We start from the raw sequence: 13,286 nt of genomic DNA on the forward strand, positions 1-13,286 counted from the left end.
GTGCAAGTGCACACACTGTCACTAGCCCTCAAAAGCTCCTCATTATCACTTCATTTAATTCTCACAGCTTTGAGACAGATACTTTTATTTTTCCTGTCTTACAGAGCAGGAAACTGAGGCTGGGGAGGTTAGGGAGCTTGCCAAAGGTCTGCAAGCACAGAGCAGTGACAAGAGGGCAGGCAGTACGGTTCCAGTTCCTACCCAGTCTGTCACTGTTTCATATATTGACTATACACAGCACTGATTACTCTTTAGTGCACCCCCATAAGCAAGGACATCTGTACCTCCTTCCGCTCATGCAGGTGGCTGCTAGGACCACCCCACTCTACAGAGGAGGATGGCTGGTGAGTGACAGCTTCAGGATTTCACCCCAGCATTCCCAGCTCTGATCAACTCAGTCTGACCAGACACTAGAGTCAGCTCAGTGGATCCTGGGGACAGGGCCAGCATGATGGAGTCGAAGCTGGGAGTTCCTGGAACAGACTTTCACCTTCCTTCCTCTTGTCTCTGCTTCCAATCTTCTCTTCTTTCACCTTCCTTCCATTTACTAATTTAGCCACTGAGAACCCACTGAGGGTAAAACCTAGGGAGACCAAAACAAATATTCCCCCCTCCCCCTCCAGAAAGCCGACAGTACCTAAACAAACAAACTGGGAGTGTAGTTCCATGGCAGAGCAATTGTCTGGACTATGTAAGGCTCTGGGATCACCACCCCAGCCCCTGTTTCTGTTTTTGAGTGTCTGAGGGTGGTACCTGTGCAGAGTGCTGAGTCTACAGCTGTTTAAAGCCTTTCATTTTTCCCATAGGAGGGTGGGAAAGACTGACTCAAGGTCAACTAAGGCCAATTCCAATCCAGGCTTCAGAGGTGAGCCTCTCACCATGAGGCTGGAGACCCCTAACTGGAGATGCATAGAGAGCCTGGTAGGTCCTTCTGAGTTGGTGTGTGTACACTCAGACACAAGTGCCACTCACAAACACACACAGAGCCTCTACTTCTTTGACTCCAGCCTGAAGCACAAGAAGCAGCCACACTTGCAGTCTCCTGGCTCTTTTCCTCCACCAAAAACCAAGCCACCCCAGCAGGAAAGGGACAAGCCAGCCAACTTTAGGATCTGTGCCTGGAAACCCCCTAAGCATTTGATAACAGTGCAGACTAAGGAGGAAGTTAAGTGCTTGAAAAGTCTCCCAGGATATCTCAAAAGGCTTTCCTGAGTCCCAGTCTCCTTCTCTGGGAATTGACCTGTCACCAAGCTGTACCTGAAGCTTATCTGTGGAAAATGTCTTAGGGTCAGTTAAATGCCCACCCTCCCATATTTCTCACAGGGTACTTCCTGGACCTTCACCTCAAGTGTGTTTCCCAGTTTGCAGAGGCAGAGACAAGGCTCAAGAGCTTGCCTACAGCCAAGCATTAGAAATACATCAAGGACTCACTCAGCGGCTGGTGGGATGGCTCCATCCCATGAAAGCAAGAGGATGAGGGTTTCAGATCCCCAGAACCCATATAAAATCTGGGCAGGTGTGGTGGCCACCCACAACTTAGCAGATAGAACAGGGGATCTCTGAGGCCATCTAGCTGTCTAGAGTAGCTGGAGCTGGTGAGCTTTGGGTTCATTGAGAGATGCTGTCTTTATTGATAAAGTAGAAAAGTGACCCATAGAGATACCTGGCATCTACTTTGGACCTGCACACACAGGCATACACATGTGCAATCACATACATATGCTTGCATTCATACCACACATTTGAGGAGGAGAGGACACACATCCAGGTGTTTTTATTATATTTTCTTCTTTCTGTGGCAAGGTCTCATGTATCCCAAGCTAGTGTTTAACTCACTATAAAGCTAAGGATGACCTTGAATCCTTGACCCTCCTGCTTTCACCTCCCAAATGCTATATTTACAGTTATGAGCCAACACCCAACAAATTCAATTTTAATTTTTTTATTAAATTACATTAATTTTTTGGTGGGAAGATGTCACACACATGCTATGACTGAGGACAACTTTTGGGAAGCTGGTTCCAGGCACCAAACCCAGGTATTATCCACTGAGATGTTAATATTAAACCATTACTCGCCCTCTTTGAGATCAGATCTGTGCAATCCAAGCTAACCTCAACCCACGAGCCTTCTGCCACTATGCCTTGTCTGATTTTATTTTATTTTATTTTTGAGATAGAACCCTGCTATGTTGCTCTTGCTAGTCTCAAACCCCTAGACTCAAATAATCATCCTGCTTGAATAGCTGGGACTCATCCATCACCCCACACAGAATCTACTAAGCTCTCACTGTATGCCATAAGCTAAAATGAACCTCAGAGTTAGAGCAGTGACCAAGAGAGGTCTGTCCTCCCTCTAGGACTAGTGTGCTAGCAGTGAGGAAGAGACACATAGGGAGGAAAGTTTAGAGCAGTGGTTCTCAACCTTCCCAATGCTGTGCCCCTCTGATACATACACTTCCTTATGCTCTGGTAATCTTCAGCCATAAAATTATTTTCATTGCCACTTCATAACTGTAATTTTGCTACTGCTATGAGTCGTGATGTAAATATCTGTGGTTTCTGATGCTCCTAGGTGAGCTCTGTGAAAGGGGTTACCACCCACAGGTTGAGAACCAGTGGTGTAGATGGGCAAAGCGACTAGAGTCAGCAGAATTGGTGGTGCAGAGCAGGAGGCTGCCTTGGCTCCCACAGTGGAGGATCCAGCATAGTGAAGGACTGAGTAGGGAATGGAAATGAGGAAGCCTGGGTCCCTGACCTTGGTGCACTGTGCCTGGCTCTAAGCACAATGCTGACTCAAAGAAGTCAGAACTGCTGACCCTCCAAACTGCTTCATCAATCCAGGTGACTTTCTGGCTCTGGGTGATGCTCTCAGTATCCTGCCTGTCTGCAGTTTCCTTGTCCTAGGTGCTTTTCAGCCCCACCCACTTTCCTGGAGCCCAGTCCACCCATTACTCCTGCCAGGTGTGTCCCAGTGTCACTCTGAGTAACCTCAGGGACCACGGTGACCTCGCCTGATCTTGATTCACTTGAGTCACCTTGCTTCCTGCACTGGCATCTGGGGATGTCATGTCCCCATAATGACTTCCTCTGTCCAACCAGCTCGATGTCATGCAGGAGACTCTAACTGCTTAGATGAATTCACCCTGACAGCTCAGTAGCAATCCTGACACGCCCCATTTCTAATAGAAAAAGGGCCTGACCTGGAGAGGACAGCAGGTCCTTACCCATCATTTCACAGACCTCACAACACTCCTTTCTTTTTTTCACTTTTCACAAGAGAAAACTAACCTTTTAAAGAAAGGATTTAAAAAAAAAAAAAACATTTTTTAAGTACTGAAAATGTGCAAAAAGCAAGCCCTCCTGAATTATACCCACCACTCAAACTTGTCTTCTTCAAGGACACATGGCGAGAAGTTGACAGAAGAGGGACTGGATCCAGGGAGACCTAACTCCAGAATTATTTAATGAGTACTATACACCTAAATCTTAGGTCAGGAAGAGGAGAGGAAGGACTTCCTGCCCACCCATGCTTATTCAGATCTAGCCTGTACCCCTGCTCCTATGCTTTGTGTGCCTTGGACAGGGCTCACATTTAGGAACAGCTACTATTTGTTCTACACAAGAGGCTCAGGGTTGTCATTTCCTTAGTAGACAGGACCTTAAGGTATGGGGAAAGCCAGAAGGCTTCCCTGATAAGGACCATACCTGTGCTGTCCACTGGGATTCTGTCTTTCTCTTTTCACATCCTTACTTCCACAACTGGTCCTTGCTCTGTCAGGACCCCGCCCCCCCCCCATGCACACACGCGCCCACACACACCCATCCTTTCTTCTTCCTGCATGCCAGTCTCCATCTTCTACTAAGCAGCCTTTCTGCCAGGTAAAACTGTAGTTCTGTGCCACCCACACACCCACAATCGCAGAGCACTTGAAATGAGAATTGGCAGAGACTCTGAATTCTACATTTAATTTAGTTTAAATTAATTTGCATGTAAGTTGTAAAAATGCTATGCAGCTAGGCATGGTGGCACATGCTTTCAGTCTCAGGAGGGAGGATTGCTGCAATTTCTTAGTCTGTATAGTGAGTTCCAAACCAGCCAGAGCTACATCATGAGACTCCTTCTCAAAAAAGTGAACAAATTAAAAAAGTGATATGTAATTCAGTTGTTGGAAAACTTTTATTGTATTTAGACAAACCTAGGCATATAACTTTTTTCTTTTTCCTTTTTTTAAATACTTGTTTTTATTTATGTGTACATGTATGTTTGTGTGTCTACCATGTGAATGTAGTAAACTCAGAGGCCAGAAAAGTGCACTGGATCCCTTGGAGCTAGCTACTAGTAGTTATGGTTATGAAGCCCCCAACGTGGGTGCTGGGAACTGAACTCCAAAAGGCAAGAAATGTTCTTAACCACTGAGCAGTGTCTCCAGATCCCTCATTTTTATGATTTTTGTTTGAGACAAGGTCTCAAGTAGTCCAGGCTAGCCTCAAACTCATGATCCTCTTGTCTCTACCTCTTGCTGAGATGACAGGTGCATGCCACCATTCCTAGTTTTTTTTCTGTGTAGTCCTGGCTGTCCTGAAACTCACTCTGTAGACCAGGCTGGTCTCAAACTTGGAGATCTGCCTGCCTCCGGTTCCTGAGTGTTGGGATTAAATGCATGTTCTATCACCACTGAATCTATTTTTTTAAACTATAATATAAAAAACTCTAAATATAAACTCTGATTTATTTATTTATTTATTTTGCTTGTTTATATTTCTAGATAGTGTTTTTGTTATGTAGCTAGGCCTGGCCTGAAATTCAATATCCTCCTGCCTTGGCTTCCTGGGCACTGGGATTATAAGTGGGCCTAATTTCAGATTATCTTTTTATGAAACGTTATCAAGTGTTGTTAAGTATGAAATAGGCACCAGACTAAAAAGGCTTAATTAATCTAAGAAAATTTAAATGATCTCATTAATATTTTGTGTTTTGTTTTTTGTTTTTCACAGGATTTCTCTGTGTAGCCCTGGCTGTCCTGGACTTGCTGGTAGACCAGGCGGGCCTTGAACTCACAGAGATCCTCCTGGCTATGCCTCCTGAGTGCTGGAATTAAAGGCGTGTACCACCACTGCCTGGCCCCATTAATAGTTTTATTGACCTCTGGTGACATGATACTAGTTTATATGTCAGATTAAGTAAACCATATCATTAAAGTTAATTTTACCTGAGCCAGATATAGTGGCTCCTACCTATAATTGCAGTACATTGGAGGCAAAGGTAGGAGGTTTGCCATAAATTTGGGCAACAGAGTGAGACCCTATATCAAGCAAACAAATTAATTTCACTTGATTGTACACTTTAATGTGGGCAGTGGAAAACAAATTTAATTACATATATGGCTTGCATTATATTTCGATTGGATGAAACTTGCCTAGAAGGTGAGCATTTAGGCTCAGATCTTGTATGCCCTTGAATCTTGCATCCAGCTTCATCATAGTTTTCTTTCTTTGCATCCAGTAATACTGGCCACTGCATGGTCCGTCCCCCCCCCCCCCTTCATGAAAACTGTCAAACAGCTCCATGATGTCCCCCTTCTCATCTATTCTTCACTTCCAGCTGCCCACCTGATCTCTCTTGCTCCCTTGCTTCCCACCCTCTTCTAGGAAGTTCAGCCTGATGCTTGCTATCCATGTTGGTCTCTGGCTGGGATTCTTCTAAAAGACTATTTTGCTCTACAGCATCAGGGTAACCTTCCCCCACCCCTTTTCCTCTTTCTCTAACAATCTCACCCTTCTCCTCCACCACCTCCAGCTCTGGACTAAGCTATTCAACAAGAGTTTGCCTCCCCCAAACTCTGGGGACCCTGAGAGGCATGTCTGCCTAGGCAGAGTGGAAAATCCCTCCTTGGGGGAAGGGCCATGGAAATTTCTTCTTTGGGAACTCATTTTAGACTTGGACTCACCCCAGAAAGCAGTCAAGCATTTACCCCGTGACCTGTGAGGTGGCTCTTCCTCTCTCCCTCCACCCCAGACTGGGGTCCAAAAGAGGCAGGGCGGGTGACCGGAGGGGAGGTAGAGAAAAGAAAAAATTACTTTGAGATGTCATCCATCCTCTACATTCAGAAATGATGAAACAGGGGACAGTGATGAAATCACACAAGCCGCAGGTCACTCCTCTGCTGGCCCAGGCTCCTTTTGTTGCCATGTTTCTTGGTTTTGTTCACCTGTAAAATCGAGATAACAGTTGCAGCAACAGCCTTGTAGGGCTGATGATGTAATTTGACTATAAAGTGGCTGGCAAATATGAGTGACCTAGCCTCTGCAAGCTGAGCTTGCTTTGTCACTCCAGGGCTGGCAGAATGCCCAGTTCTCAATCTAGGCCTCCATGGAGCCTGTCCCCCAGCTCACTGTAGACTGTGTCTCTAGTACATCTCTTGTAATTGTTTTGAAATGTGTGCTGCCTAGGCTGACCTTGATTCCCCTGGGCTCAAGCTATCCTCCTGCCTCAGCCTTCTAAGTAGCTGGCATTTTGTTGTTGATGTTGTTTTAGACAGGGTCTCACTGTGTATCTCTGGCAGGCCTGGAACTCACTACGTAGACAAGGATAGAATCAAATTCACAGAGCTCTATCTGCTTTCCTCTGCCTCCTGCCTCCTGGGAATAGAGGTGTGCACTACCACACCCACCTGTAGCTGCATTTTTTAAATGTCTATTTTTATTTTGTGGTGCTGGGAATAAGAGCCTTGGGCTTGTGCACATGTGCCAGGTAAATGCTTTACCATTTAGTTAGACCCCCAGCTCTTGGTTTTTTGAAGGCTGGGCCTAGGGCTATGTAATTCAGGGTGGCTTTGAATTTGAAATCCTTCTGCCTCTGCTTTCCAAGTATAGGGATAGAGGCATGTGTCATCATGCTAAATTCAAGTAGCTGCCATTTAGCCTGTGGCAAAGTCTGATTTGTCTTTCGATTTTGGTGCACACACATATAGGTAAGTGACCACTCCCTCACTTTTTTAAAAGGCAAAAATACCATCCATGCAATATCTGTCCACACAAGAGAGGACAATCTGTCTCTCTTTTCTCCTAAGAGTTTTATACAGTTAGCTCTTCTCTTTAGGCCTATAGAATACTTTGAATTAAAATGTTGATTTTGGTTTTTATAGACCAGGCTGGCCTTGAAATCACAGAAATGTGCCTCTTCTTCTGCCTCTGCCTCTGCCTCTGCCTCTGCCTCACTACAGGCAGGTGCCACTGCGCCAGGCTTGGTTTTGTTTTTTGGTTTTTTGGTTTCTCTGTGTGTGTGTGTATCCCTGGATGTCCTGTTTTTTTTTTTTTTTTTTTTTTTTTTTTTGCTTGGCTTTTTTTTTGTTTGTTTGTTGTTGCTGTTTGTTTTGTTTAAAACAAGTTCTCAGGTATCCTTGGTTTTGTCACCCATGATGGCTTCCTTGAACTCCTGATTCTCCTACCTTTCTGTTCCGAGTGCTCAAATAAAGTTTATATACTTAAGAAATAAAAAGAATTTAATTTTTATTTTTTTAAAAATTATATATGTGTGTCTCAGTATGGACATGTGCGTAAGTGCAGGTGCTTGAAGAAGTCAAAGTCTTGGGACCCCCCTGTAGCTGGAGTTATAGTCAGTCATGAGCTGGCCTATGTGGGTGCTGGGAACTGAATTGGGTCTTCTGCAAGAGCAGTGCAGATTACTAACCTCTGAGCCTTCTCTCCAGTCCAGGTTTATAAACTTTTGATCACTTATAAACATACTTTTGGAATGTTTTTGCTTAGGCACTTAGGCATAGAGAGTTCAGGGTGTACCATTTTATCTTCTTGTGTCCTACGTCTCATTTTGCCTATAATTGCATATGCATGAAAGAAGAGGGGTTGGAGAACAGGGTTTAAGTCTATGGTGTAATCTATTAAGGAGTCTTACTCCATTTGTCTTTCTCTTGAAGTTCCCACAGATCCATTCAATATTTCTACACAGGTTGAATAGGTGAGGTCTGTAATGAAACAACATTCCCAGCAGCTTTTATCTTTATAGCCACCATCATGTGGCCACAAGGCTGCCCCAGAAATCTTCATGAGCTGCCCTGATTGGCGTGAAGATGAAGACTTCTTATCCAGTCCCCAATATAGAGTGGTCCTGCTGTCTAATCTGTGAATCCTTCATAAAAAAATCCCTCACTTGGGGATTATTACCACATCCTATAATGATCTATTGTACAATTCTGGTGTCTGTACTGTTGTTGGCTTTGCCTTTCCCTGGATCATCAAGCCAGTACTGCTCAAACCCAGAGCTGGCTTTGCCTCTGCCCATGGTGGACCCCAGTGATATCCTCTTTAATTTCCCAATATTATCACCTCTTTACAGATCACAAAGATAAAGTGACTTGTTCTAGTTTATCTGCTACAAAATGTCTGAGTCAGGGTCTGAACCAAAATCTCATCAGTCCTAAATCACATGGCCCTAGCCACAAAAGACATACCTTCTCCAAGACCTCAAGCCTTTAAGTGTCTGGGAATTCGGCTCAGCTAAAGCAGTTGTCTAGCGTGTATATGGCTCTGTATTTCAATTCTCAGCACAAAAGACTTTAACTTGTAATAATTTTCTAAGCTAGCTAGTAGGCATACTGAACAATTAAATGACTCTACAACATCTCTTCACAAGGCTGATGTTGGAAGAAATTAGTGTTCTCTGAGTCTAGAGGGAGTGGGTAGCTAAAGACTCTGACACTACACACCGGAAGAATCTAAGAGCACCCCACAGGGCCAGTGGGGTACAGAACAAGCAGATACAATGACATCTAGGACTGCCAAGATTTCATCATGGTCATTGTGAAAGATGGGGGTGGGGGAGACAGAGGACAGCCTTGAAAGGACTGTACTTTTTTCTGGGCTTTAAGGGAAAGGCAGCCATGTCCCTTGCAGAGGCAACAAGAAAGACCAAAGCCTGGGACTGAGCAGGCTTTTAGAAAAAGCCATTTTGGTCACACTGGTTCTACAGAACCAGCCCTTCCTCCTGCCTCCACCTGACCAGCTTTAAAAAGGAAGGGCCTACTGAACTATCTCACTCAGCCCTGGCGATAACAAGGCTGGGGAGGGCCTGGCCATGGCTTTCTTTGCTTCTGCTCCTGACCAGGAACAGAGAGGAACAAGCAATGGCATAGTCTCAGTTTCTTGACCAGTGCCTGTCAGCTAAGAGGGAGGGCTGGGCTGTTTCCTCAGGCTGAGTGAGCATGGGTCAGTCTTTGTCCAAGGAGATGGCCATTCTCTGTACGTAAGACATTCCAGAACACCAGTGCCCTATCCACCCTGCTCAGGATAGCTACTAAGAGGTGCACTAAGATAATTGACGACTTTCCTGAGGCTATGTCTAATCTCTTTCCTTGCTTTATTTTATTTTACTGTATTTTTTGAAAGAAAAGTAAAACCTGTATTGCTAAAGCTGGTCTCAGAGTCATTATGTGGCCCAGGAAAGTCTAGAATTCACTCTGCAGCACAGACTGGCCTTTAATTCATCCCCCTGCCTTTGCCTCCCAAATACTGAGATTCCAGTTGTACACTGACTGTTACATCTGGCTTCCAATTCAGGTTCATTCATTTCAGGGGAATAAGTTCTGAGGGTTCTACAAAAGGGATGTGTGTCTCAGGCCCTGGATAGAATCCCTGAGGAAAACACAGATTCTACCCTCGCACCCCCATCCCTGCCTTAAACTCACTGAAGGGATTTATTTTGTGGTTTGTGGGATATGTGGAGATCAAGTCCAGGGCCTTTTACATGCTAGGTTTTATATCCCCAGCCTGAGGTATCAGTTTTAACTAAGACCCCCAAAAGGATGCAAAGTAAAGAACCACTTTACAGTCCAGGGTATACAAGGCTCATCAATGATCACAAAGAGAAACAAAGGAGGCAGTAACTCTCCAAAGGTCGTTTGGGTGGGTGGACCCTGGAGTCATTTAGAAAGTGAGAAAGGCCTTAGTTTTCTTGTCTCAACTCCAACACTTCTGATAAAGAACTCAAATCCAGTCCATTGTCTGGCTGAGCCCTCTACCATTGTGCCTGCCTGGGCCACATCTCCGGAGCCTAGGTTCCTTGTTTAGTGAGGTTTGAGCTGAGTTGTCCTTTTCAAGCTTCTCTTAACCTTTTTATACCCAGAGATAAAATCATACTCAAGTGTACACCAGATCAGCTTAGACTTTCCTCAGAGTTCAGGCCTTAGGCTAAGGAGGATGTGTCTGGGCCTCCTTACCTGGTGAAGGTAACCCTCTTTATGGAAACTCTGCCTTCCAGGGAGGTCTGACTCGTCCTTCACCTTGGTGTGTTTTCCAGCACATTCCCCTAGAAGCCCAGCCAGCAGAGCTAAAGGAACCTGGGTTCTTGGCCCTGATGGCACAGTCTGCCACATTGTCACCAGGCTGCCAGGTAGTCCAGAAAGGGGTCAAGGAACACACAAGTGGCCCCTAGAATCTGATGAAACTTGTCTTCACCAGCATCACCAGTCCTCTCCTTTTTATTCCCGGAGATTCAAATGTTTTAACAAACATGTTTATTAGAAAAGTAAAAATATTGCATAGGTCTTAATACTTGAACATCAAGTGTATTCATGAACCGTGAATATCTTCATGTAAACAGTTCTAGATGGAAGACCCAGGTGGCACTCCTCTGGGGAAGGGGTTCCAGCCCCTCACCCCCCTCAGCCCCATCCCCTCACAGTTCAATCCTCCAGTACACAGCAGGGGATGGGCTGGACACAGCAGCTCCCAGGTGTTATTTTTTTCAAGTGTCAAAGATCTCAAATGATCCTAACACCCAACCCCTTCCTACTCTTACATTCATGCGTCTGTAAGATAGCTGCCTGGAACAGATCAGTAGTGAAGCTCCGATCCCCGAAAACAAAAGATACAAAACAAACACATTTGGTCCTTGCAGACCATGAGATACACAAACTATCTTGGAGACATCCCCCAACCCTTCCTTAGCACACACCCCTGACAGAGGCTAGTGCAGACCAGCTGCCCCTTTTGGCTCTGTCACACTACTGTTGTAACTGTCAGTATACAAAAAATAATAAAGTACATGCTACATACACATCCAGCCAGAAGCCTGTGAGGCCCCTAAGCCTTTGTTTCATGCTACAGTACTGAGGCACATGTGCCCCAACAGTAAGCCACCTGCACACAATCTAGAGACCTTTCTTGACAACACTTCCTTCTCCCACCTGGCCCTGCACCCTGCAGGTGGCTATTGTCAGTTTTCTAACACAAGCATCAGTCAGTCCTTCAGCCCTTGCCTGCTGGTCTCCACCACAAAAGTTCCTTGTCTCCACTTTGGGGGCAGTGTGGCTCACAGGACCAAGTTCAACACTCTTCAATGAGCAGCTGTTCGGAGCTGTAGAGTTTCTTCTTGATGACCCTGAAGCCGGTGCTCAGCGTCAGGGACTGGCTGTAGCCCGGGACCAAGGAAGAGTTGGCAGAACTCAACAGGCTCTGAATCTTGGGCCAGAGGCGAGAGTCCAGACGCAGCACTAGGGTCAACTGAAAGGTGGGCACTAGGCTGGGGTCGAGGGCCAGCTGAGCCACACTGTGGCAGTTCTTGCCTTGCTCCACACAGACGTCCAGCAGCGCCCCCCGCAGGCCGCACGGCTCACTGTAAGCCAGGCGCAGGAGTTCCTTGCCCACCTGGCTGACCAGCTGGCTCGGCATCAGTAAACGCGCAGGGCGCCGGGAGCCCAATCGCGCCTGAGACAGGCTCTCCTGCAGCAGCTGCATCAGGCTGGCACACAGGTGCTCATCCTCGGGGTCACTGAGCAGCTCAAAGTCGGGCAGGGACACCCCATCCAGGTATGAGGAGTCTGGAAGAGAGAACACAGGGAAGGGTATTAGAGCGGCTCCCACAGGAGCAGTACGGGCGGGGGAAGTGCAGTTTTGCTAAGAACAGAGCATTCCTTCCCACTCTGTGCCTCAGTTTCCGCCCCACACTCGTGCCTTCCAACCCCGGAGTAATCTGGTTTTCATGCTGGGGTGAGAAGCCAAGGTGGTTTTGATCTTGTTCAGCTCGGTTTGTCCCCACCTCCCAATCCTCTCAAATCCTATTGGGCACCGGCTTACTGCTCACCTTCTTCCGGCCCGAAGCCACTATTGCTGCTGTCCAGAGACTCGCAGTCCGAGCTCTCCAGGCTCGCGCAGCGGTCAAGGCCCTCTTCTCTGGCCGCAGACCCCCAGGCGGAGCGCGGCGGCCGCTCAGCGGCTGGAGTTCGGGACGAGGACGACGAGGAGGAGGACGAGAAACGATCCCAAAGGCTAGGCATGGCGAGGTCAGACGCCAGGGCTTTGGCTACTGAGCTTCGGGTGATGGAGCACAGAAGACGCTGAAAGACAAGAAGGGACAAGGATCCGGCTTCAGTGTCGGCGTTGCACAGGACTGAGGGCACTGGGGCCCCAACAGCCGAGATCACTCCCCTTCAAGATGTGCACACCCAGGAGGGACACTCACCAACTTGTGTGGTCAGCGAGGACTGTGGACAACCGCGCCCTGCCTCTCGAAGGTTGAGCCAAATCCCCGATCGCTGCCCGGGCCTGTCCTCCGAACCCTCTCGCACCTCCCCCTGCCTGCTGGGATCCCTAGCACCAGCAGCAGCAGCCTATAAGGGCTCTTTCGGGGAGGCCACGCCCCCTCCAAGTAGCGGCCCAATTGAGACCCGGGAGTGTGGCCCACCTCAGCCAATGGGCTCTGGGCGCACGTTCGCAACGTTCTCTCCTGCCTGGTGACAGCGGCCTGGCCCCGCCCCCACGAGGCCCCAGAACGCTCCAGGCCAAACCCCCGTCCTCCTCCCCCCGCCGCCCCTTAGCCGCGGCCACACCCCCTTTCTGGCAGGGTTCCTAGGCGGCTTTCAGCAGCTGCCAAGGTCCCTGAGGGCGCTCGCGGCTGGGGAGGTTCAAGGAAAGACTTGTTTATTATAGGGTCATGTTGCTGGGGGAGGGGATAGCCCCTGATTGTACTGAGACGAAGAGTTGAGGGACCAGGAGTGGCGATCAGCAAGCAGAGGAAGACAAGTACCCCCAGCGTCTAGGAGGGAGGGCCAAGGGCACTTACTGGACGCACAAGTGGAAGCCCGTGGGACTGTGGCGCGGCGACAGACGTTACCTCGCTGTCCCGCGAGCATCAATCCCACGCTTTCTCTGCTGGCGACAGGCGGTGCACATTTGGTTATAGGTCCAAAGACAAGAGAACCCAGAGCCGGATGGCTCCCACGTCCCACAATCAGTCTTCCTGTTAATCTACAGCCCCGAGTGGGTGGGTTC

The 13,286-nt window shown here is 47.6% G+C and overlaps 1 protein-coding gene across 1 annotated transcript; it reads right to left on the bottom strand.

Annotated features, from left to right (window-relative positions):
• Positions 1-10,514: 10,514 nt before the first annotated feature.
• Ddit4 (DNA damage inducible transcript 4) lies at positions 10,515-12,608 on the bottom strand. The gene is made up of 3 exons (XM_055614439.1): positions 12,478-12,608; positions 12,100-12,352; positions 10,515-11,836 (listed from the first exon to the last, which is right to left on the bottom strand). The coding sequence occupies exons 2-3, from the start codon at positions 12,290-12,292 to the stop codon at positions 11,343-11,345; spliced, it is 687 nt and encodes a 228-aa protein (XP_055470414.1). The 5' UTR covers positions 12,293-12,352; positions 12,478-12,608; the 3' UTR covers positions 10,515-11,342.
• Between the last annotated feature and the right edge of the window lie 678 nt (positions 12,609-13,286).

Source organism: Psammomys obesus, unplaced genomic scaffold (assembly GCF_907164565.1).
Source record: "Psammomys obesus unplaced genomic scaffold, mPsaObe1.curated_primary_1811, whole genome shotgun sequence".
NCBI lineage: Eukaryota > Metazoa > Chordata > Mammalia > Rodentia > Muridae > Psammomys > Psammomys obesus.